This window comes from Patagioenas fasciata, chromosome 16 (genome assembly GCF_037038585.1).
Source record: "Patagioenas fasciata isolate bPatFas1 chromosome 16, bPatFas1.hap1, whole genome shotgun sequence".
Lineage (NCBI taxonomy): Eukaryota > Metazoa > Chordata > Aves > Columbiformes > Columbidae > Patagioenas > Patagioenas fasciata.
The window spans coordinates 14,381,657-14,405,554 of record NC_092535.1 but is presented as its reverse complement, the minus strand read 5'-3'; the positions used below and the strand labels follow the sequence as shown (position 1 = coordinate 14,405,554).

The following is a 23,898-nucleotide window of genomic DNA, read 5'->3' as shown; positions in this document are numbered from 1 at the left end:
CAGAGCTGGCTCTTCTGTGCTTTTCTTTCTGCTTCGCGGCTAAAGTAAACCCGGGAGAGGAAGAGTAGGAGAGCAGGAGAGCATTCCTGGGCTTCAAGTGCAAGTGAGCGCTTGTGGTGCTGAGCGGAGGATCCCGGGCTGTGAGAGTGCAACAGTGGGAGACTGAGCAGAGCTGTCCCCTGCAGTGACACCCTTCCCCTTCCTCTCTGCTGTCACGACACTGTTATGCCTGGAAGAAGCCACGAGCTGCAGAGATACCAGCAAATGGAGGGGAGAGCGATGGATGCTGACAGTAGTGAAGGGAACACAAGAATTTGACTAATCTTTTCCTTTCTGCCTTAGGGATCCCTCCCCAGCAGGCGGGAAGCCACAGAAGACCAGAGCCTGGAGAAAGCACTGCTGCGGCTGGAAGAGGAGCAGCAAAGGTACAAGGAAGAAGCGTTCCCTCATAGCCGGTACCCTGGATGCTCATGGAGGGGAGGGAAAACCTGCCAGCGCCGCCTGCTCTCCCCAAGGGAAGCGGCTGGACGAGCCGCTGTGACAGGAGAAAGGTCCACGATGTGTTTTCTGTGGTGCAGTGACAGTGTTGTGTGCCGAATGGCTCTGTTCTGAGCGGGGGGTTGTTCCGGGTGAGCTGCAAAGGTCCCTTTCCAGCCTCAGGTGCTCCAGGGTTCAGTAGGTGAGGGCTCAGGACAGTGGTAGAGAAAGGTGATGGATGATGCAGTGATCAGACAGCACGGCGGGGAGGCAAGACGTTCACTGTGGGCATCATCAGAGTTGAGAGGAAGGGAGAACCGAACCTGTGGATGGCAATGGAAGGCTTAAAGCCAGGAGAAGCAGCTGAGCTGGCCATCCCAGAGAGATCTTGGTTAATGCCAGGAAGCGCTTTTGCTGCCTCTGAGTCTGACAACAAAGCCAGTGTTGAGGGAGCTGGGAAATCCCGGGGCTGCTGCTTGTGGGCAGCAGTTGTTGAGCGACCTCTCTGCTGTTTCTCCCTCTCCCAGGTGTGAGAATCTGGCAGAAGTGAACGCTCTCCTGCGGGAGCAGCTCGATAAAGCCGGTGAGGTTAATTCAGCCCTCAAAGAAGATGTTGCAAAACTGACGGCGGATTGGATGAGGGCCCGGGAGGAGCTGGGGTTGAAGGAGAGTGAACGGCGCCGTGAGCGCGAGGTAAGGAAAGGCTACGGGCTCGTCAGCCGTGATGCCAGAGCGGCGTGAGAATGGATTTGATTTCTGGCCGAGAGGTCTTGCTGTGTGGCAGCGGTGGCTCTGCTGAGCTGTGCTGGTGCTGAGGAGCAGGAGACAGGGCTGGGAGATGGAAGAGACCTGGTGCTGGGGGTTGCGCTCTCTCCTCTCTGAAAGACTCGAGCAGTGTTGGCGAAGGCTGGACTGGCATTTCTTTTTGTCTTGGCACGTTTAGGTGTATGACAGCTACGTCAGGGGTGAACACCAGCGTCTCCTCAGCCTGTGGTGCCAGGTGGTGACCTTCCGCCGTCAGTTCCTGGAGATGAAGACTGCCACTGACCGGTGAGTACGAGGGAAGGCCAGAGCTCTTGCAGGAAAGCTGTAGCTTCCTTCACACCTGCTGGGTGAGCCTCCGTGTTACAGTAATTGTGGCTCAAGCCATGATTTCTCCTTTGAGAGTCTGAAGCAATGAAGCCATGAAGCTGTTTAGCTGTCTTTGGAATGATTTGGTTTGATGCAGGTTTTCAAACCAGACTGAGGGGCTCGGGCTGTGGGCAATGCCGAGGCCCTGAGCGATGAACTTTCCTGTGGTGATGTTTGGGCACATTAACTCGGGCACGGGCACACATGGACATGCTGGAAGAGACTCCCCACAGCTGTGCGTGCAGCACGTAGAGCAGTCCGTTTAATAGAACGGTGGAAATCTGCCGTACATCTCACTGAATGAGAGTATGTTAATAAGCTAGAGCAGCAGCAACAGTCAGTAAGAGTCAGTGGAGGTCCTTGAGGCCTCTGGCCGTCCCACACATTTCTTCTCATCTCTGAGGAGAAAACAGACTCATCCTCGACGATCACGCAGACTCATTGCTCAACTGTCCAGATGCGTCCTGGTCCCAAAGTGCCAGATGAGCGGCTCGTCCCAGCCAAGGCGTCACCTTTCCTGCCAGCTGGGACTGGTGCACAATGATGCGCTTCAGAAGCGAGTGAGCTGGTAGAGATGATGCTGTGAACACGGTCTCTTTCTTGATTCCTCTTCAGAGATTTGTCTGAGCTGAAGGCAGAGCACATGAGGCTTTCTGGAGCTGTGCTTGTGAGCTGCTCCCGTCCAACCTCTGGCGACCTGGAGAAGAAGGAGCTTCAGGACAGGTGAAGCTGTTTTAAACTTTGCAGTTACCAACATGATCTTTTGTGGCTGCTGCTGTGATTCGTAGATGAGCTGTGTTCACGTTTTAAACACACCCATTCTGCACAGCCCTGTTTCTGTGCCTGGTCAGACTGTTGCCTTCAACAGGAGGGACAGAAAAACCGTCAGACTGACAGAAGCTGTTCTGAGTAAGACCAGACTGGCAAAGAGATTGCATAGCACAGTGTTTTTGCTGTTAGCTGACTCTTGGTGAGAAATGGAGAGCAATATAAAGAGAACTCTGTCTCTGTACAGCCCTTTTCCTCCCCAGGGCTGCATTAAAGCAGTTGGGAGGAATGTGAACAGGAGCATCATAAGCAGTGTAGCTCCTCTGTGCTGACGGTTCCTTGCAAGACTGAGTGCAGAAGACCTTTGGGGCAAGAAGGGCCATTTGGCACCCTCAAGCTCATTACCCCTTAGAGCTGGATGCTGCCTTTGCTGTATTTTCTGGCTTGAACTTTCTCTGCTGTGCCTCTGGGAGCTGCTCAGCTCTTTCCCAGGCGATGGTGTGCTGTGCTTTTGGAGTGGCACGTGGACCTTCTCTTCTCAGGGTGCTGGAGCTCTCGGCCTTGCTTGTACCCTCCCAGAAGAAGAATGAGGAGAAGGAGAAGCCCATGGAAACACCTGACGACACTGTGGAGATTCTGGTGTGTTTTCCCTTGATCTGGGGGACAGCCCAGTGTTTGCTCCCCAGCCGTAGCACACAGAGGTGCGGTTTCCTCAGCAGAAGGAGGGGTAGAGATGCCACCTGCAGGGGAACATCAGGGACATTGCCAGAATGTTCCTTGTGTGTTTGGCACAGGTGCAGTCAGTCCGGGTGCAGCAGCGGCAGGGGAGCTGCAGACAGCTCCGGTGTCTTCCTCAGGGGTTGCACCAAGGCTGTTGTGCCTGGGGTCAAACTTCCTTGGCACTGACAGCTTCCTGGCAGTCTATGGAAATGAGCTGTCGGTCTTTCCCTTCTTAGTTTTAGCGAGGAAGAAGTGGAATAGATGTGGGAAGGAATGCACTGGAATGCCGAGGGCTGAGGCTTCTGGGCATGGCAGTGCCGCTGAGGATGGGAACGCTGCAGAGGGAGCAGCTCTGCCCTGCCCACCCTTTCCTCCTTCTGTTCTCAGGAAGCCGGTCGGTTAGAGAAAGAACGTGAAGTTCTGTGGAGTAAGAGTGCCAAAGAGGAGAACCTGTCCCTGCAAAAGCTGATAAAAGATATAACTGAGGTGTGTGCAGAGCTGGGACCTTGATCTCCAACCCCCTCCCAGCTTTTGCCTCCAGCGGAGCCGTCTCTCTGCTCACTGCTTCTCCCGGCTGTCTGGAGCCGCCTTGGCCGCTCCTCACTGCTTCTTTGTGCTCTTTCCCTGCCCGTTGCTTGCAGGCCCTACAAGAAGAGCTTTCTGCCAGGCAGGACTCCATCGATTCCCTGCTGCAGCAGCACAGGCAGCAGGAAGAGAAGTGCAGGACGCTGCAGCAGAGGCTTGAGCAGCTGCAGGAGGAATGCGCCACGTCCAGCAGCCAGCGGCAGCACCTCCAGTCACTGGTGGAAGCGCTCAGAAGGTGAGCGTTTCCTCCTTCTCCTGCGGTCCAGAGGCAATCTGCTTCCAGTTCGGGAGCCCAGAGCTGTTGTGGGCAGAGAACTTGCCTGCCCTGCCTCGCGCGTGCCTCTGTTTGGCACCACAGCATCCTCCTGTCGCTGCTTTTCCTGCTCGGCTGTGCCTCCCAAGGCTGTCTGGGCGATTCAGAGCGATGCTGGCATACAAGGCGCCTCTCCCTCGACATGCTGCGTCTGCTTCTGCTCTTTGGGTGCCCTTTCCCGGGCACCGCTTCTCGCTGGCTGAAGGCAGCAGCTTGCCCGCCTTTCTGCTTCCCTCTTCAGTTACCCTGGGAGGGGAAGAGCAAGTTCTTCCTCCCCGTGCTCCCCACAGCTCCATCCTGGGATGAGGAAAACGGGATCTGTGACTCTCCCGGCCTCTTCATTCTTGTAACGGAGCCTTGTCTCTGCAGTGACTGTGCCAACCTGGAGAGAACCAGGGACGAGCTACAGCAGCAGCTGGAAGTAACGGAGCAAGAAGCCTCGCGTCTGCGTCAAAGGAACACGGAGCTGCAGCTGAAGGAAGACTCAGCCCAGGGGGACAAGGTGGAGCAGCAAAAGGCGATGGAGAGAGCGCGTCGTGAGCAGGAGCTGCTGTGAGCGTTTGAGCTTTCTCGGGGCAGGGGTGGGCATGGCTGGACCTTAGGGGCCCAGCGCACAAGGCTGAGTTGTGCCTGCTCGTCATTTGCAGCACAGAAGGGCGAAGGGAGCCCGCGGGCAGGGCTGGCTGCCTGCTGCCATCCAGCAGAGCCGCCTCCGTGTGCTTTGTGCGTGAGCTTCACAGAAATCATTCCCAGCCTGAGCAGAGTCTGTCGTACCTGAAGGAGAAATTTGGCAAGTCTTGGATCCAATGGATCCAAGAGGAGGGAGAGAACTAACAGGCAGGAACCCGTTGAGAGTACCTGAGCCACTTGGAAAGGTTCTGTGCTTTCTGGAAGCTTGTTTTACTTTCTCAGTGACAAATGTTTCACCCACATCAATGGCAAAGAGTGATGCGGCTCTAGGCAGGAAATTCCAGCGTTCCTCAGGTGTAAATAGAAAGCTGTTGGAAATCCCTCCAATTGCCATATCTGGACATAGTAGGTACTCTTGGTTTGGAGATGACAATGCTTTTAGGTTAAGAACTTGTTTGTCTTTCCCCGTCTCCCAGGCTGAAGGACTTTGCTGCGCTCGAAGGAAAACATTCATTATTGCAGAGTGAGCTGGTAGTGGCGAGAGAGACGCTGGAGGAGTCACAGCTTCAGAGGGATCTGCTGGAGCGAGAGAAACACGAGCTGACCATGGCCCTGGAGAAGGTACGGTCACCTTATTCCTAGGGAGCACCTGTGGGAGAGGGAGCTGTGACAGCAGGACCAGCACCGGTGCTGTTCCTGGCAGGAGAAGACAGGGAAACCGTTGCTGTCCTTCTTGGGAAATGGGGATCCGAGCACACAGGCTCTTTGGGTGTTCAGTCCCCACGTGCTCATTGGGAGCGTGAACTGGGAGCGTGTCGGAGACACCCAGGGGATGGGAGTTGCTGCTGGGAGTCAGGCATTTTCCTGCCCTTGTTGTCACGTTGTTCTTTTGTCTCTGCAGGCCGAGCAGTCGGTGGCAGAGTTGAGCAGGACTCAGAAGCAGCTGAGTGTAGAAATAGCTGATCTCCGTGCTGCAGCAGCCAACATGAGCAGTATCAATGAAGCTCTTGCAGTGGAGAAAGTGCAGCTGAACCACCTTGTGCTGCAGGTGAGCAGAGTTGCCAAAGCTCTTGCCAGCTGTTTGTCTCCAGCTGCTGCTGCTTCTCAGCCTTCTTGCCTTCCAGCAGTAGGACTGGCTGGCTGTGCAAATGTTGTTCCTTGTCCTGTCCAAGCCAAAGCTCCTTCCTAGGAAATGTTCCTGTCTTTGATGTGCTCTCTGCTTCTGTGATTGTAGCTGGAGCAAGAGAATGAGGTTGTGTCAGAGAAAGTGGCCGGGCTGGAGAGAGCAAGAGTCTGTGAGCAGGAGCGGCTGAGCTGGTGTGAAAGAACCAAGGCAGAGCTCTGTGCGGAGAAAGCCCAGCTGGAGCAGCTGCTGCAGGAAGCAGAGGAGCAGCAGGAGGGGCTGCGGGTGCAGCTGAGGAGACTGGCAGAGGAGAAGGAAGAAACCCGAGAGCAGCTCAGTGAGGTGAGACCAAAAAGCTGGTGCTTGTGGGTGGGCGTTTGGCTGCTTGGCTGAGTGAAGCTGTGTCTGCTGGCTGCTGCAGGCTTTGTGTCAAGGAGACACTCGGTAGCCCTGCAGGGCAGGGGGTTTGTTCCCTTCTTTTTGGCACCACGTTGATGGCTTGCGGAGCAGCTCTGCAGTTCTCTGCGCTGTCCTCTGCTTCTCTGGGTTCTTCTAATCCACCGGTCCGTGTTGGCCTCTTCCGTGGCTTTTGCTGAGCTGCAAAGCGGTGATCGTGTTGTCCATGGATCAGAGCGGGGCGACTCCTGTCACCTGTGGCAAAAGAAACAAACTGTGTAGCTCTGAATCCTTTTTCTGAGGCAGAATCCGGTCGGCAGCGGCTGAACATGAGCCGGCGTGTGCCCAGGTGTCCCAGAAGGCCAAGAGCAGCCTGGCTTGTCCCAGCACTGGTGTGGCCAGCAGGAGCAGGGCAGTGACCGTCCCCTGCACTGGGCACTGGGGAGGCCACAGCTGGTCCCAGGCAGCCCAGGCTGGCCTTGCACATCACTTGCCGGTGAGCGGGGCCAGCGCCTTTTGGCAGCCCAGGCTCTCGGTGCGGGACCAGCAGCTGCTCTCACACTTGGAGCCCCCGGGACAGGAGCTCTTTCTCCTCCCGCCCCCTGGCCAGCGGCGCTGGCTGCTCTGCACACAGCTGCACAGAAAGGGCTCCAGCTGCGGTTTGTCCCGTTCCAGGTGTCCCGGCAGCAAGAGTCGGCCAGCACTGGTCTGGAGCAGTTGCGCCAGGAGTCCTCTCGCCAAGGGCTCGCCCTGGCCAAGGTGTCCGAAGAGAAGGAGGTGCTGGTGCAGGAGAAGGCTGCCCTGGAGCTGCGCCTGGCAGCCGTGGAGCGGGACAGACAAGGCCTTTCCGAGCAGCTGGCAGAGGCCAGGTAAAGGGCGAGGAACCCTGGGCAGGACATGACTCGCTGTCGGGAATTACAGAGCTGGTCAGCATTGCACGGGGCTTTCTTGCGTCCCCTGTGCTTTGCGGATGTTCTCACCTTCCAGGGACAGAACAGGGAAGAATCTTGAGGGGAGAAATCCCCTCTTATTGTGTCCCCCTGCAGAGCAATTGGAAGTGGTGATGGGATGCACCTGTGAGCAGAGGTTGGGCTTTTGCTGGCTGGCACAGACGTTGTCAGGAAAACTGCTACCTGTGTGCCATCCAGCAGGCAGCAGCCATTTCAGATTTGGCTGTCGAGATGAAATTCGGCTGGGCTTGCTGTGTTACGCTGGGTCCTAAGGAAAGCCTGGGCGTTCCCTCAGAGGGGCCTGCATTGCTAATTTAAATGGCAGAAATATGTTTGCTGTACACGGGTGTCCATGCAGCCCCTTTTCCGTTCTCAGGGGCAGGGATCTTGAAGCACTTGTCACTGGGATCCCTCCCTGTGGGTGTCAGGAGCAAGAAGCTCATTTCTCTCCGTGTCCACAACCCGCAGGCCGGTGAAGGAGACCCTGGCGCGCAGCCTGTTTGAGGCTCAGCAGCGCGTATCTCAGCTGGAGATCGCCCGGAGTCACCTGGAGATGCGGCTTCACACCGTCACGCAGGCCAAGGACGTGATACAAGGTGAGGCCCCATGTGCTTTGTTTCTGGTGATGCCCTGCCTAGACAAGATGGTATAAAACCAGCTCTCTGTCCGCAGTGCTTGTGAGGAGTGAAGGAGCTGGAACAGACCCCTCCAGCACTGAAACTGCAAGGGCTGAAGGTCAGTAAGGCCAGAAGCAGGGTCTGGGTAGACTCTGACTCTTGCCACTTGTGGGGTTTGCAGGGGAAGTGAAGTGTCTTCAACGTGAGCTGGAAGCAGAGAGATCTCTCCTGAGGCAGGAGCGGGAGAACGCGGCACAACAGCTCTTGCGGAGAGAACGGCAGCATGACGATGCCCTCAGACTTCGGCAGAGCGACCACGAAGCAGAAACACAGAGGCTCCTGCAAGACCTGGTAGGAAACAAGAGGTGTTGAATTCCTCAAGCACGCTCGGTGGGCTGGCTTTAGCAGAGGAACGGCCCGGGGTGTGAAATGGCAGCAACCGCGTGTCGCAGGCCGCACGTTGCCGGGCCAGCAGCAGAGCCGATGGCTCGTACTCGAAGGCACGTGGAGCCCACAGGACTGTGCTGGGACAGGAAATGCAGCCACAGATGGAGCGTGGGCGTGAGATGAGTTCAAGGGCAGGTTGGGGGCCCCACCCAGAGCGTGGCAGCACAGGGGGGCTCTTACCAGCCTCCCGTCTCCCATGGGGCAGAGTCCTGACCCTCCTGCCAGCTGCAGTCACGGGAGCTTTGTTCCTTTCTTGCTGCCCTTTCTCGGTGGACAGAGGGGTTTTCTTTGGGCCTGAACCCCAAAGGAGGGTGAAGCTTCCCATGTTCTGAGGAGCTTGGCTGGGGCTCCATCCTGAAGCGTTTTCCTCCCGTCCTCAGGCACGCGCGCGGGAAGGGCACCAGTCAGAGCTGCAGGAGCTGCTGGAGCGATGGCAACAGGAGAAGGCAGAGACAGAGAGGGAGCACGAGAAGCAGCTGGTGGACATGGAGCAGAAAGTTGCTGCCGTGCAAGCTCAACGACAAGAGGAACAAACCAGACGTGAAAATGCCGAGCGAGAGGTAAAGGCTGCGAAGGGAGAATGGGTGTGTTTTTGCGAGGCTGGAGCTGTGGGAGATGGCTGGGGCTGGGGCCGTGTGGAGCATCCCTGCATGTTTCCTGCACTGAATCTGGGCAGGTGAAAGGCGTGCAGGGCCAGCGCTGGGACTGGGGACGAGTCCTCTCATGGGAAGCCAGACAGAAATGTGACCTTTGGTTTTAGATTGTCGTGCTGCTCGTGGGTTCTGGTTTTGTAAGAGTTACCTCAGAATATCTTCACTGCTCTCTTAACCGTCCTCTTTTGATGTTTACTGGTAGGTGTTCATAGCCTCATGTCCATTACAGACCAAAGGGAGTTTGTAGGACTGAATCCCCACGAGGATGGGGTTTGTATTTGGGGGGACGGGGAGGGGCGCAGCAGGATTGTTGACAAACAAAAAACCTTTTTAAAGAGTCCAGTGAAAGATTTTGGAGCGGTAGGACAGAGGTGTGTTCTGGGCTGTTTTCAGTCCCTGGCTGGTGAGCTGTTTTGTGCCCAGCTCTGCTGTGCCGGAGCAACCCCGTCCTCCCCTGGCAGCGCTTGTGTCCTGCCCAAGGTCCTGCGTGCAGAGTGAGCCACATGTGTCCTGTGAGCTGACTAAGAGTTTGTTGCGGATTCAGTCCCGGAGGGACCCTGTTTATCCTGCCAGTGTCCCTTAGGAAGCTGCGTCTCCCCGTGGGCAGAGAATGACCCAGGAGAGCAGCAGCGCAGCGCCTGGAGAACGTGTGAGCCCGTCAGCCTTGGAGTCTTGGCACAGACCTTTTGTGAGGGAAGTTTAAACCCGTCTGCTCTTTATTTCTGTGCAGGCCGTGCTGGAAAAGGAGCGTGAGAAGAATTCTTTACTGGAGCTGCTTCGCCAGACTCAGGGAGAGCTCACAGACGCCTGCCAGCGGGTAGAGCAGCTCAGGCAGCAGATGGAAGAGCAGGGAGAGAAGGGGCAGGTGAGTCCGCCTGGTCAGGGGCTTGAAGGAACAGGCCCTTGGCAACTGGGCGTGAGCTGAGAGGGGCTGAGAGGCATTGGAACAGGCTCCACACAGTAGAGGGCCAAACAAACCTCCCCAAAATGGGAAATGAAATGTTGGGTTTTTTCTTTCTTTTCTTTCTTCCCTTCCTCCCTTCATTGGTTCTCTCCTGTCTGGCCAAGCTTGGCCCGCGTGTCCTGGGGAGGATTTGCCACGGCAAGGAAAGGGCACGGTTGACCACACTAATGTAGGGAACTCGGTAGAGTTTTATACCGATGGCTGAACAGCAGCGACACCGATGGTGCTTAGAGGATGCTTTCAGAGATGGAGATCTCTGGGCAACAGCTTTTCCGCTGTTTTAAAATAATGGAATTGGTACTGTTGCGTGATCCGGTTAAAGGCTCCATTGCCATTCCGCATGTACTTGTGCCACAGCCCCAAAAGCAGGAAGGCAAATGAGTGTGGATTTCTCCCAGGTGATCTGCAGGGGGCCCCTGGGAAGAGAGTTTGGGGCTGTTTTGGGCTGTGGCCCAGGGGGAGAAGAAGGCACTTGGCCCTGTCCAGTCCTGAGCGCGCTCACTCTCGCCGGCTTGTTCATTCTGGCCCTTGTAACCTGCGTGTGGCACCAGCTCCACCATCTCCTCTCTGAATCCCCAGCAGGCTGCTGCAGAAGGGGAGCAGCTCTCCTGGCTCTCAGAGAAGAGACGCCTGTCGCAGCGGCTGGAATGTCTGCAGGGAGCAGTTGCAAGGCTGGAACTGGAGAAGACGGAGCTGAAGCAGTACAACGCTGAGCTCAGGAGGACCCTGGAGCAGGTGAAACAGGCTTTCCCTGCCTCTGCAAAGCCTCCCGGTGCTCTGGAACACCACACGTTTCCCAGACAGCACTTCGGAGCCCTCTGCTGCTTTCCTGCCCTCTCCCCGTCCCCCTGTGCACACTCGCTGTCTATTTTCTCTCCCTTCTGGCACCCGTTGCCTTCCCAAATGCACATTCACTGGGGTACCACCCTTCCTGCCCCAGTGTCCCCATCCACACACACTGGACTCTCTCTTGCCCTTTCTCCTCCATATTCTGCTTCGAGTGCGTTTTGCCCCAACGTTCTCAGGTGCAAGTGACAGTCTCTGAGCAGAAATCTCTTTGCCCTGATGTGCAGGGGTCCTTCTGCAACTCGTTTGGTGGCCCGAGTCTGTGACCCTTTCTCCTTCCCAACGTGCAGGTGGAACGTGAACGGAGGAGGCTGAAGAGATGTTGCCGTGGTCGGTCGCTGCCAGATGCGTGCGCATTGTCTCTCTCTTACCAGCGGAAGGTGCCGGCTTCCAGACAGGTGAGAACAGGATCGCACTGGGTGGCAGGAGGGTCTGGCCATAGGGAGGAACGATGGCAAATCCCAGTGGTCTTTTGCCTCTTTCAGGTGGCCCTCCTGGAGACACAGCTGGTGCAAGAACCAAAATAGAAGCAAGGACTCCAGGGGCAGTCACACCCTTGGAGATGAAGGAAGGGAATTTTAACCACCAGCTACTGGGGGGGTTGGGGGGGGTGGGTGGGGAGATGGGGAGCAGGCGGATCGGAAAGGTTGTACCCTCCGAGTACCTCAGCCCATGGGGAAAGGAGGAGGGATCATTGCGGCCGGGAGCTAGGGCTGGGGAACTGGGGTCAATGGGGGCTGCGTTCCCCGCGTTTTGGAAGAGACCCCACAGGGAGATGCCCGGTGGACTCTTCCCTTTAGCTGAATAAAGTTTTTCTTTTGGTTTGACTCCTCTGTCTCTTTTTCTGAACACGGAGCTCTAGCGAAGTGAATTTCGGTGCAGCTGCCTCTGGGTACCCAGCACGGCGCTCCCTGTGCCCTGGGTGCCGGGCTCTGCGTTTCTCTGCCCAGGGAGCTCCTTTTCTCCTCTTTTCTGTCTCAGGGTGTCGAGGGTTAAGATTGCGGGGTGACAATCAAACCCTGGCAGATGTGTTGTTCACCTCCTCTCCCCCACACTTTCCCCTTTTGCCCCTCCCTCTCCCCACTTCTCACCAAGGACAGGCGATCGGGAGGGAAAGAAGGACAGAGAGAAGAGAGTTGGAAAAGTTAAAGATGTTTTACTAATGCTACTGATAAGAATAGAGAAAATAATACAAAATACACAAAACCAATCTTGAAAGTCTCAGCAACTGCAGAGCCAGCACGCAAAGTCCTGGATTGGACTCTGCAGCCAACCGGAGCTGGACTCAGTCTCTCACTAGGCCTCCGTTCACAGGGACGAGCAGCAAGGTCCTCTCCTAATGTCAGCCATGAGGAAAAAGGGAAGGAAAAAGGGATGAGATCCTCGTGATCTCCCACTTTTATATGAAGTATTCACGTGAATGGAATGTTATTCACCGTTGCTCAGTCTCTCGGTCACCAGTTTCTCGTTGCCCCTCTCGCGAGATGTCCATCCGTGCTTATCAATAAGTTTGCATTCCATTGCGAGGTTTGCCAAAACATGTGTCTGGTTCTCCAGGAAAATGCAGCTGATATGAAGCTTTAGCTGACAGGCAAAATTCACTAAAAGAGAAACTTGTTTTTTAACAAAACCAGGACACAGGGCAAGGGGTGATGGTTTTAAACCAAAGAGGGGAGATCTAGACTAGATACAAGGGAGCAATTTTTTTACAATGAGAGTGGTAAAATGCTGGCACGTGTTGCCCAGAGAGGTGGTAGATGCCTCATCCCTGGTAACATTCAAGGTGAGATTTCATGGTGCTGGAGGCAATCTGACCAATATAGAATAGAGTAGATTAGCAGAATAGACTTTTTGGTATCAAGGGGTGTGCCCTGCCGGTGGGCAGCAGCAGGGCAGCGTCATGGAAACCAGTGATGTGACAATGCGACAACGCCGTGATGCCACAATGGCGAGTGCTCTATAAAGCCGCTCGCCGGGAGAGCGGCCGTGGCATCTGCTGCCGGGTGCCTCTGGAGCGACAGGAGCCAGCGCAGGACGCAGCTCTAGGAGAGCTCTTGGAAGGAGCCGTGGAGCGGAGTCTGACTGCTGGAGTCCTAAAGGCAGACACAGTGCTGAGTGCAGGAGCTGTGCAGCGCAGTCTCACCGCTGCTGTCCCAAAGGCAGACACAGTGCTGAGTGCAGGAGCTGTGCAGCGCAGTCTCACCGCTGCTGTCCCAAAGGCAGACGCGGTGCTGAGTGCAGGAGCTGTGCAGCGCAGTCTCACCGCTGCTGTCCCAAAGGCAGACGCAGTGCTGAGTGCAGGAGCTGTGCAGCGCAGTCTCACCGCTGCTGTCCCAAAGGCAGACGCGGTGCTCAGTGCACTGTCAAACAGGCAGAGGTGAGCAGCGGGGCGATGGAGAGGGCTCAGCCGGGGAGCCTGGGACACGGCGGGGCTGCTCGGGGGCATTGGGACGGGACCTTTCTTGCAGCCGCCGGGCAGGAGGCTCATTGAGCTGTGCCTGAGGGTCTCTGTCTTCCTAGCTCGGACACAGGAGACAACACCTGGGAGAAGTAGCTACTGGCCCAATGGACCCTGAGCTGCTGGACCTCACCCTCGGTGTCAAGATCCCCGTGACACCCGGCTCCAAGCCTGTGTTCAGCAGGGGAAAGCTGGGGGAAAAGGTAAAGGCAGAAGAAAGGGGTGGGAGGGCCAGGAATCAGTCTGGACCTCGCAGGTTTGGAAATGCCGGCCTGTGTGCCTGAGGAGCTGGGAGGTGCGTTCGTCCCTGCTGCTCCTTCCTGCCCCGTTCACACTCTGGAACATCTCTCACAGCTTCACCGGCCGTCGGGCTCGTTTGACCTTGGGGATCCCCTGGGCCGCCGGATGAGCAACGAGTACAACAGCCTGCATGACCCGCATCTGAAGGCCTACCACCAACGCAAGGTCAACGTGCAGTGGCTGAAGAGACAGGGTTTCGTCACCAGCGATGGCAACGTAGGTTTGGATGAGATGGGGCTGATCAAAACGGTTCCCTCCCAGCGGGGTTCCCGAGCGCAGAGCAGGGTGTGCAGGGAGCAGCTCCCCTCCCGCCGGGGCGGCTGTTTCGGGAAGGCAGTCTGCGCAGCCGGCTTCACAGCGCTTGGGGGATTTCTGCCCCCGACTCTCCACAGGTGGTTTGCTCGCTGAAGGAGTTCAACCAGTACAGGCAGTACCGGACCATGCTCAAGCTGGAGGCCCAGAAAGCGTTCATCCGAGAGCAGGTCAGCAAAGCGGGGTGTTCCCAGACACGCAGGGTCCCGAGGGAAGCCCTTCCCTTCCGCCCTCGTCGCGGGGCTGGAGCAGAGCCCTGTCCTGGGCCCGCGGGACGCCTCAGCACGCAGGGCCGGGAGCGCTTGTCCAGCCCACAGCCAGACACAACCTGCTGTCACCTTGCAGGAGAAGCTTCGGGAACACCTGCCCAAGTTAGAGCATGCTCCCAAACTGCGGGGGAACATCAACACTTCTTCTCTGGGACAGCGGCTCCTGCTGCCTCAGATACCATCTGGTCTGGGCCAACAGCTGCTGCAGCCTCACAAACCATCGTGCCCACCTCCACCCAAAGGAGCAAGCAGCTCCCTGAAATGGGGGCGACGCTTAAGAGTGGATGCAGCTTTGGGCAAGGGCCAAAGCCCCTCCCAACCCGAGCCGGGACACGAAGGTGCAGCCGGTGCGCTCAGAGCTGCAGAGCCTCCGGAGATCTCTTCTCTGCGCCATCGGCAGCAAATCGGACTGGCGGCCGAGCAGCTTACAGCGACCGTGTCGGAGAGCCTGCGGAAGCACTTTGCATCCGGCACACCTGAGCCAGGGCCTGTTGCCGGAGGAACCACCGAAGCGGGCAAATCCAAGGAAGAGCAAGCTGAAACACCAGCTTCCGACAGAGCAACTTCAGGGGCTTCACTTGACCGTCTGGCCACAGAAGTTTTCAACGTTGTCTGCAGCACCTTGGAAGCCATCGGAGCCTCTCAGGCTGAAGGAGGCTGTAGCTGCCCATGCTCTGGACTGCTGGAGCTTTTCAGGGGAGCTGTCTCCAACAGACGGCCGCAGCCACCCCGGGCGCCTTTCTCAAGCCCAGGCGTGGAGGAAGGACAAGGATTCCCCGGCGCACCTCAAGAGCAGAGCCTGGAAGCCGGCGAGGGAGCAAAGTCGCCCGGACCTCCAGGCGGAGAGGAGAGCCGTCCCGCTGAGGACACCCGCCCCTCCACGGGCCCACAGCTCTGCAGACAGCCCGTCCCTCCGGCAGCTCCGAGGGCCCCTGCCCAGACAGCAGCACGACGCAGAGCAGCGCGCGGCCAGCTGGTGGGAGGCGAGCCCCAGCAGCCGCGGCAGCAGCGAGGCCGTTAGCTGGGAGGCTTGCGGGCCATGTCCTGGGCAGGGCTGCGGCAAGAGACGCGTAGAGCCCTGGGCAGCTCCGCCAAGTACAGCCCCGCGCTTCCAATAAAGAGTTTGTTGCAAGTGCTGGCTTGTGCCTGCCTTCTTCGCTGAGGGAGCTGCTCCTGCACCCGACGGGCGGCGGAGCGGCAGACCTTGCCACGCTGAGGGGTTTCCTGGGGCGGGAAATGCCGAGAGAGGCCGCCCGGAGCCGGCAGCTCTGGCCAGAGGCGCCGAGGAGAGCTGGGCCTGGCCGGAGCCACGCTGACCGCCGCTCTCGCCCCCACCTGTCAGCAGCAGCGCCAGCCCGCAGCGTGTGGCACGGCCCGTGTGTGCGGGGAGGGCGCCGTCACCCCACCGGCTCAAGAGCCGAGCTCAGCTGGTGGTTGTCACCCTCCTAGGAGGAGCTTGGCCATGGTATCCACCCAGCAGAAAGTTGTGTCCTCGGCACTTGCCAGGAAGGTCCTGCAGCAACCCAGGCAGAGCTGCCAGGGAAACATGCAGCCCTGCAGGCCTGGGGCTGCCGGCAGTGCCAGAGCCTTTCCTGGGCTGGGATGGCAGTAGAGACCAGAGCTGTGGGAGGGGTGACCGGGCGTCCATCTGCTCAGCCTGGTGGCAGAGCTAAGAGAGGAAGCAGAAAGGTTAAGAGGCATCAGGGAGTCTGAGGAGACTGGTGGGACTATGCTCTGGCTTCCCTGGGACAGGAACAGCCACCAAAAAAAACCCAACCAAACCCACCAAGATCAAGGGGGCCCTTTACCCTCACCCTGCCGGGCTGGAGGCCGTAGCTCAAGGGAAAGGAGTGAATGGAAGCAAGTCCACACTTGGGGCAGCAGGTGAAACCCCTCCTTGCCCACCTCGCCCTCCCAGGTGCCTCTGTACAACAGCTATGAGGCTCTGGCTGTGGAAGACCAGTCAATGGATCATGAGGACGAAGGCCCATCCACACCAGAGGTGTTGACAGGGGCAGGAAGCATACCTGCTGTATCAAGACCAGCTACACGAGGAAGGAAAAAATGGGTTACAGTTGTAGGTGACTCGCTTCTGTCAGGAACAGAAGGTCCAAAATGCCAGACAGACCTTCCCCGTAGAGAAGTCTGCTGCCTCCCTGGGGCCGGGGTCAAGGACATTGCCATGAAACTTCCGACCTTGGTACGGCCCTCAGACTGCTGGTCTGCCCTTACTGCTCTTCCATAGGTAACAAACACACACACACAAACAACTCCAGTTCCCTCAGCTGTTCCTCGTAAGACTTGTGCTCTAAAATGCTGAAGGTGTCCCTGCTCATTTCGGGGGCTTGGAGTAGATGATCTTCAAAGGTTCCAGCCCAAACTATTCTGTGAAGATTCGCCAACGCAGGCAGCCCTGGTTTGCCTCTCCCGTAGCTCTGCCTTTTGAAAGCATCCTTTTGCTGGCTGAGGTCACATGGAGCAGAGAGCTACAGTGGTGAAGGCAATCAGCACATCTCCAGTGATTGTGTTCACGGTGCTGACAACAGGACACCTCGGCTCCACCACCACAGCCCATCAGAGGCTCCAGCTCGCTGTGTCTGAGCACATCTGCTGCTCCTTTGCCAGCTCCCACAGGGAGAAGCCCCAGCAGGGCTGACACTGCTGTGGGGTCAGTGCAGCAGGCACAGGCCCATCACCCATGCCGCAAGGAGGCGGTTCAGAGAGGTCCCGAGCTCAGGGACCAGAGTTTAAATACCGTGAGGCTGGTGCTTAACAAGGGTCAACCCGCATCGCTGCTCCAGATGCCAGGACCAGTGAGGCAACTGTTCTCACCTACCCGCTGCTGCATGCTGAGCTTCCAGCTGGCTTCCCACCCTCTTTCTTCAGCACTTACCCACCCGTGTGCGCTCTGCTGGCCCTGTCCCTTACACCCGCAGCTCCTGCCCTGGACAGAAGATTCAGCTGGACAGGGTGCTGGGCCACCTTGTCTAGACTGTGCTTTGCCAGGAAAGGTTGGACCAGATGATCCTCATGGTCCCTTCCAACCTGGTGTTCTATGATTCCATGATTCCCTGCAGGCGTGGGACATGAACACAACGGTCAGCTGCAACTCAGGCAAACGGTATCTAACCCCCCCTCTGCTGGGCAGTGCAAAGGGCCTGAGCCGAGGGGCAGCAAAACACACTGAGATGCTAAATGGCCATCGGCCCCTGCCTTTGGTTGGAAAACAGTTTTGACTGAGCGCTCGGAGAGGTTTCCTGCACTGCTCAAAGTTTCCTTTAAAAGCAGAGACTTTGCAAATGCCCCCCACCGCAGGGTTTGGCTTTTTTCCCAGGTGAGGCAACTTGGTCGTGGGACAAGAGACTTACCTGTGTCACGGGTAGGGCAATGGTAACCACATTTCCCGCATCACTGTCCAATGATCTGTCCTCTAAACTGGGCTTCCACCTTTGCCGCAGCCCCTCAACCCCAGCCAGTCGCCTTTGCCACAGCTGGGACCAACCACGACTTGAATTTATGTTTATTTTATATATATATTTATAGATATATATACCTTTGTATAGATTAAACTGGGTGGGGTTTTATCATATACATTGTTTTGGTATAATACACGAGAAACAGGAAAGGGAACATAGCAAGTATAAACCAGTACGTTCCTTGAGCGAACTCTTTGCCACACTGAGACTGTAAAGTTGCATGCAATGGGGAGACAGAAAGGAAACCAATTTTACTAAAAAAACCCCCAAAAATAAGACAATCTAGGTACAACTGTCAACAGAGGAGCAGCACTTTATATGGCGACCTGTATAAATTAAAATGAAGTTTCACTCTGACATCTACTGTGCTTTAAAGTGCAATGAAGCCTGATTTATTTACCTACAGATACAGGAAAGATTACCCCCTCTCCCCATTCCAATCTATCCCTAAACAAACCAACCCAAACAACCAACCAAAACCCAATGAAATAAATCTAAAGGATATACACTATCCACAGCACTATAGAGACGCCTACATCTACTCAGTAGCACCAAGAATCTGATATGGGTGTAATTCAAATCAATTAAAAGTCGGGAGCAACGGTAACATCTGTTTGCTGCTTTTGCAGACCTCCTGCCCGTTGTGAGTGGGTCGGAGGAGAGGCGGCTCTCCCTGCGCTGCCAGCGAAGGCGACAGTGTCCTGTCCCCTCTCCGTCACGGCCGGGCCGTCTTGGCACTGGGTTACAAAGCCGCGGAGCACAGCGAGAGCAGCAGGGGGTGACACGGAGGGGACGGGACAGGGAGCTGAGGCCCCACGTGCGCGCTTGGGTGTCTGCACGTGGGTGCGTGTGTGTGGAGGGAGCGGGACTAATGCACACAGAGCTGAAGGGCTGTGCTGGTCCACCACACGCCACGAGCCTCTTGGTGATGGGAAGGGGAGGGAGGGAAGGGGGGTCAGCACAGCCCCCGTCTCGTGAGCCTCTGGCTGTGTCGTCTTCCAAAGCCGGGGCCCGTGTGCCACAGTTCATCTGTCTCCACACGCCACCTCTCAGCAGGCCTCAGTAGCCAAAGGTCTCCTGGGACGCACAGACCATGTAGAGGAAGCCATCCTCATCCTTCTCCTGCTCGTAGATCTCCGAGATGGGGGTGGACACGCTCACCATGCTGTGCTGGTTCACCAGCAGGAAGAACGCCTGGGTGGGATTCAGCTGCAGGCGACGCCTGTGGGGACAAGGGCAGGAGGGCTGGGGTCAGCCCACCGGGCAGGCACCGCGACAACAAGTTCTGCCTCCCCCAGCAACACTGTTCACGCGGGGCCAGGCCTGCGCAGCCAGGACATGGTGTCTATGAGCCGGGCTGAGCTGCTCGGGGTTCTGTGGCCCCCTGAATTGGGACTCTGCAAAGCCCCTTTCTCCAAGTACTGGCGGGCAAGGGCAAAGCCAGGGAGCCTCTTCCATCTGAGCTGACGGACGAGAGAAGGGCACTGGGGTCCCCCCATCGGCTCATGGAGTGTCCCTGGCAGGGAGAGGTCACAGTCCTTCACCAGATGTGAAGAACCTGCCCCCTCCAGCCCCCTGTACCACAACACAAGGATGCTGTGGTTGTCATGTCCCCATCCCCACCCTCAGCAGCTGTCTCTGCCTCACCCTCGCCCACCACTCTGTGCCCAGGTTCTCGGCATGCCAGCTGGGGCCACCCCACTCACCGGATTATTTTCACCAATTCACTCATGTTGACATGGTCTGGGACAAGGAACTTGGTCTTGCCCAGCACTGGGAGCTGTTTCTCCCCTTTAGAGCGTTCGATGATGACCTGCGGAGAAAGTCAACGGTAGGGTTGGCCTGAGTTCAGCGTGTCCCAGGCACTGGCCTCAAGGTCAAACCCAAATCAAACAAGTACAAGTTAAAAAGTTGAGGTAAGGCCCCACTTGGCTTCACCCTCACGGGAAAACAAAAAAAAAGGACATGAGCAGTGACCACCAGGTTGGCTGCAGACAGCTCTTCGGCAAAGAGTCGGCAAAGAGTCACCTGTCTGTCTGAGCCACGTGATGGAGAGCATTTATCTTCACAATCACTGCAAGGCTAAGAGAGCTTTGAGGCAGACTCTTCAAATTTTCCCTCCAACCAATACACGTTCTTGTCAGGAGGGGAACGTTTTACACGCTGATATTCTGTGGGTTGATATAAGGATACTATTGTTACTTCACGGCTATTTTAAGACTTACACAGTCACGGAATGGATGCCGAACGGCCAGAACAGTTCCTTTTTGCATCTGAATAAAGGCGAGTTTTGTTATTGATCTACTGGTAGGGTATTTTTGTTCTTTCATTCAGACACATCTTCAGTTCCAGACGGAACAATCCCATTGCCCCAAAACACACATCATAAGGACACGCAAAGACCATATTTGAAGAAATACCTCCTGTTAAAAAGACAGTATTGCCCTTGCTAACATCTTCTTGCCAATGAAAACCAGCAGTGCAGGAAACTTCTGACCAAGAAGAAACTCTTTAAGACCTGGTAGAGGTGAGAATCTGGATCTGGTGACACAGAAGGAAAATCCATCCTAAAAAGGCCTGGATCACCCAGCGAGGGAACAGGACATCTTCACATCCGCAAACCAAGGCTAAGAACACGGGCAAAACCAAATTCCTCACATTTAACACTCACATGGATAATGCTCTGACTCCAGGTTACCCCCTCATCCTCAACACCCGAAATCCCCTTTCCAACATCAGTGCTTCCCGCAGGTGGAGGGGACAAATATGACCCTGCCACTCCCAACATCCTCGTTGGCGACTTTTTTAGAAGAGTTTTCAAACGAGCGTGCCAGCTGGTTCTTTGAAAGCAAATACACAAACGACATTTATCCTCTGGAATGGAAATCCCAACTCTTCTATCAATTTTCACACACATCGGCTCCTCAAATACCAATTACATGCGCTTGGAGGACACTACTCATGACACTCAGCACACCAGAGAAACACGTTATGTTTCTGAAAGAACCACATGCAAAGTGCTTTTATAAAGTAAGAGATGCTCTATTCATTGTATACACTGCTCTCAAACACCATCCTAAAAACTATTAAAAAAAAGTGATAATATATGTTAGAACATCCTGGTCAGTGGAGAATTTTCCACAGAGTCATCCCTGCCAGTCTTTAAGCTGTCTCCCAATTTTGCTGAAGCTTGTCATCAGAGGAAGCTTTTTGTGAGGAAAACAGAGGAAAAACCAAGCACATGTTGTCAAACCCTCCCCTTCCACCTTCCCGTAAGGACCTTCTGTCCCAGAGCCAGCACTCGCAGGTCTCACACCTGGGAAGTCACATCCTGTGCATGAACGACCCTCACACCCCAGAGATGGGAGGAAATAACTCCCGAGAGCAGACTGAGCCCGCACAGATCGCTAGCGAAGGGCAAACACACCGAACTGCTGCAGAGGCAGCTCTGGCAAGGTCGGCGCTCAGTCCCATTGCCAACCCCGATCCTCAGGGAAACCCACAAACTGCCCTCCAGCCACAAACCGAGAAAGAAAAATCCGTGACACTTCCAGACAGCAACTGTGCTGCTCTGCCACACCGCAACCCCACACCCCACGGGCTGTCACCTCTCTCTTTCTCTGCCTACAGCTCATCCGGGCATTTAACCATGCCAGGAAACAGCACTTCTCTTCCCCTGAGAAGACAAGTATCACATCATTCCTGTTGCCCTATAAATCAGCATTCCCATGCTGAACTTGCCAGCTCCATTTCCTTTCAAATAGGACCTGATGGATACAGACTCAAAACTCCCAGGGATTTTCTCATTTCCATGCCATTCAGAAAGCAAGCTGGCACTTTTAGCTCAGGCCTGAAGGTGGCTTGCATGCCTGAAAGCTTTTCTACTTTTCAGACCGTGCGCTCTAATGACAGACATCACCTCTGCATGCGTCCTTAGACATCGCGGCCACAGCAATGCTCCTGTGTTTCTAGATACTTGAAAAAAATCAAGCCATATCTACATCCAAAATAAACTTCCAATCCTTAGAAAATGTTTCAAAACCTGATTTTGAATCCTCAAAAGTTTAAAGACACGTTGCGCCTCCTAAACCACTAGGGTTAGAGGAAATTTGAGTGGTACCTTACAAGGCCGCTGTAAAATTCTAGTTTTCCAACTTAAACTGTTCACAAGTCATCACTATTCTCAAGCAAAGATTTGAAAATAGATGAGAAAGTGCTCATTGCCATTAGAGAGCAAGATAAAGCTAGAAAGACACCAAAACTGCTTAATATCACAAAAACATTAGTCCTCCCTAACAAATCAGCCAGTCCCAGTGTCTGACGGGACAAACTGGGACCACACTCAGACTGTGGGAAGACAAATATTGATCCAAACAACTTGACGTTCAAAGGTCTTCACTCTCTCAACTCCCTGTTCGCCGTTACAACTCCATTGGCCCTTGGTAAGCGTTCCAGGAGATCCAGGGCTCACTTCTCAACTCTCTCTTGCTCACCCTTGCCCCCCAGAGCTGTGGTTTCTGTAGCAACTATGGTGCAAATCTTGAGAGAAGGAAAAAGCCAGCAGACACACACTTGTGCCCACACCTCAACATTCACACCCGTGCACAGAGGCGTGCGGAGTCACAAACCTACTGACAAAATTATTGACCCATTGAAGATATAATCCACGTTTGAGAAAACATTTGAACCACTGTATGGGAGGTGAAAGCTCCACCACCCACATATTTTCTAGGTGAAAGCCTGTCAATGCGTCTACATTGAACTCATCCTTGTTCTGAAAAATGACCTGCGCTCTTACCATCGTGATTAGAATTTCCCAGGGTCCAGGGCTCATCGGAATCAAAGTGAGTAGCTCCTCCTATTCCTGGTCCAGGAAAGTAAGCGTGAGCTAGGAATCCACCTTCTCCATCAAACGGAGAACTGTCTCCATGGAAACCAGAAGCAAAAAATATCATAATATCTGCCTCCTTTCTGTCCTTTTTAATTTCGTGGTAGGGGACCTCTTCAAAGGTCAGCGGTGTCACCCTCTGCCAAACGTCAAACGCCTGTCGGATGGCTCTCCTCGTACCGACCTCTCCAGCCTTGGGGGTATAGTTGTGTACGCTGTGTGGGTGAGAAAGAAGCGTCCTTTAAACTTGCAGAACACATTGAAGATTTCTTATTATAATTCCAGTACACAGCCACATCTACACGGTTTCCATTTCCAAAGGGTCTTTCTTTTTTGCACCTACTACTTTGTGCATGCAAAGTTTTGCCGTTACAAATAAAGTTACAAACAAAACTACGTTTTGCATTTACTAACAAGAATCTTCCCAACGCTTTGGTTAATCTTGCATCCCTGCCTAAAAACCTGAGAACCTTTCAGTCCTGGTGTACACAGCTAAACAAGGTAGTTTAAAAATGTAAATCACTTTGGGTTTTGTCTGAAATCATTGTGCTAAAATGGAACCCAGCACACATCTTCACTCATCATTCATTTTCCCATTGAGAACAGACTCTTCAGTTACTCCAGTGCTCTCAAAGTGTTTCCCCCCAGCATGTTCTGAGCATCTAAAGGCTCACGCAGCCAGCGGAGCAAAAATCCCGTTTTCAAAAGTACTTACAACATTTGCTTACCAGACAAATACAGAACCTTTTTTCCCCACACAAAAAAAGGCGCATGGAGGGCTCTATACCTGTAGGTTATATGCTTCTGCCTCCACTTCTGTCCAGTTAGTGCATACCGCTTTTTCTTCCGGCTATGGCGTAGGTGGGGATGATCTGGAACTCCACATCGAGGCTTCTTCATCCACCTGGAAGGGAAGGAAAGAAAGAGCAAGCTAACAAAGAGTTTGGAAAAGAGATTCAAAAGAGCTCAGGGGTGGATGGATGGCCTCTGAGGGAACCTCTCCTGGGTTCACCCTCTACGCACAGAGCTGCACACCCACCTCTGCTGACAATCCACACCCCAGCACACCCCAAATCATTCATTTTTCTTTGTGGAAACACAAGCACCAGATCATGTAGCCCTCACGCTTGTCAAGAGCTCAGTGACAACAATGCCACAAGAGAGGCCCAGATCAAAACCGCACGCGCGTGTGCAGTGGGATGGATCAAACTCTGCCATCACCTGCTCTATCCACTCTCCATTGTTCAAGTGCTCCTGTGCCAGCAAAACAACCTCCAATTTGTAACTTGCTAGATAGGACCGAAAATGAGCAACCACGACCCTCCCAGGTAGCAACAAAGGCTTACACCTGTAATAACCAGAACAGACCACTCCAATCCGTGGGTCACAGTCACCAAGTTCTGTTGGGTCCTCCCCATAAGCCTTGACTCTTTTCATGTCCCTCGTCACGTAGGAACCTCTTGTCTCTATGGCCAGGTGACCTGGAAGAGCAAAGGCTGCTGTCCCTTGCACAGGACCCAGCTCCGACCATCAGAGAAGACAGGTCTCCTCCCCAGCCTCCTTCTTCTCCAGTCT

General features: G+C 55.0%; 3 protein-coding genes across 3 annotated transcripts; 2 read left to right on the top strand and 1 right to left on the bottom strand.

Annotated features, from left to right (window-relative positions):
• Positions 1-283: 283 nt before the first annotated feature.
• LOC136108070 (centrosome-associated protein CEP250-like) lies at positions 284-6,155 on the top strand. The gene is made up of 12 exons (XM_071815533.1): positions 284-292; positions 343-425; positions 1,005-1,170; positions 1,421-1,527; positions 2,224-2,331; positions 2,919-3,015; positions 3,484-3,582; positions 3,738-3,916; positions 4,364-4,546; positions 5,101-5,245; positions 5,526-5,672; positions 5,859-6,155. Exons 1-12 carry the CDS (start codon positions 284-286, stop codon positions 6,138-6,140), a joined length of 1,605 nt encoding a protein of 534 aa, XP_071671634.1. The 3' UTR covers positions 6,141-6,155.
• An 86-nt stretch (positions 6,156-6,241) lies between these two features.
• Positions 6,242-11,401, top strand: LOC136108311 (uncharacterized). Its single transcript, XM_071815532.1, has 9 exons — positions 6,242-6,293; positions 6,478-7,012; positions 7,562-7,689; positions 7,892-8,061; positions 8,538-8,717; positions 9,541-9,675; positions 10,354-10,509; positions 10,911-11,018; positions 11,106-11,401. The coding sequence occupies exons 1-9, from the start codon at positions 6,242-6,244 to the stop codon at positions 11,145-11,147; spliced, it is 1,506 nt and encodes a 501-aa protein (XP_071671633.1). The 3' UTR covers positions 11,148-11,401.
• Positions 11,402-17,462: 6,061 nt separating this feature from the next.
• LOC136108403 (microtubule-associated protein 1 light chain 3 alpha-like) lies at positions 17,463-23,236 on the bottom strand. The gene is made up of 4 exons (XM_065850158.2): positions 23,111-23,236; positions 22,234-22,538; positions 19,142-19,248; positions 17,463-18,657 (listed from the first exon to the last, which is right to left on the bottom strand). Exons 2-4 carry the CDS (start codon positions 22,267-22,269, stop codon positions 18,495-18,497), a joined length of 306 nt encoding a protein of 101 aa, XP_065706230.2. The 5' UTR covers positions 22,270-22,538; positions 23,111-23,236; the 3' UTR covers positions 17,463-18,494.
• Between the last annotated feature and the right edge of the window lie 662 nt (positions 23,237-23,898).

Excerpts from the sequence above, each read along its gene's own strand:
- LOC136108311 (XM_071815532.1), top strand. The coding sequence starts at position 6,242 with ATGGCTTGCGGAGCAGCTCTGCAGTTCTCTGCGCTGTCCTCTGCTTCT. Across the intron at positions 6,294-6,477 it reads GCTGTCCTCTGCTTCTCTGG|CCGGCGTGTGCCCAGGTGTC; the intron begins GTTCTTCTAATC and ends GCTGAACATGAG. Across the intron at positions 8,718-9,540 it reads GTGAAAATGCCGAGCGAGAG|GCCGTGCTGGAAAAGGAGCG; the intron begins GTAAAGGCTGCG and ends ATTTCTGTGCAG.
- LOC136108403 (XM_065850158.2), bottom strand. The coding sequence starts at position 22,269 with ATGAGCCCTGGACCCTGGGAAATTCTAATCACGATG. Across the intron at positions 19,249-22,233 it reads GGGAAATTCTAATCACGATG|GTCATCATCGAACGCTCTAA; the intron begins GTAAGAGCGCAG and ends CTTTCTCCGCAG. Across the intron at positions 18,658-19,141 it reads GAATTGGTGAAAATAATCCG|GCGTCGCCTGCAGCTGAATC; the intron begins GTGAGTGGGGTG and ends TTGTCCCCACAG.
- LOC136108070 (XM_071815533.1), top strand. Across the intron at positions 3,917-4,363 it reads CTGGTGGAAGCGCTCAGAAG|TGACTGTGCCAACCTGGAGA; the intron begins GTGAGCGTTTCC and ends TTGTCTCTGCAG. Across the intron at positions 5,246-5,525 it reads TGACCATGGCCCTGGAGAAG|GCCGAGCAGTCGGTGGCAGA; the intron begins GTACGGTCACCT and ends TTGTCTCTGCAG.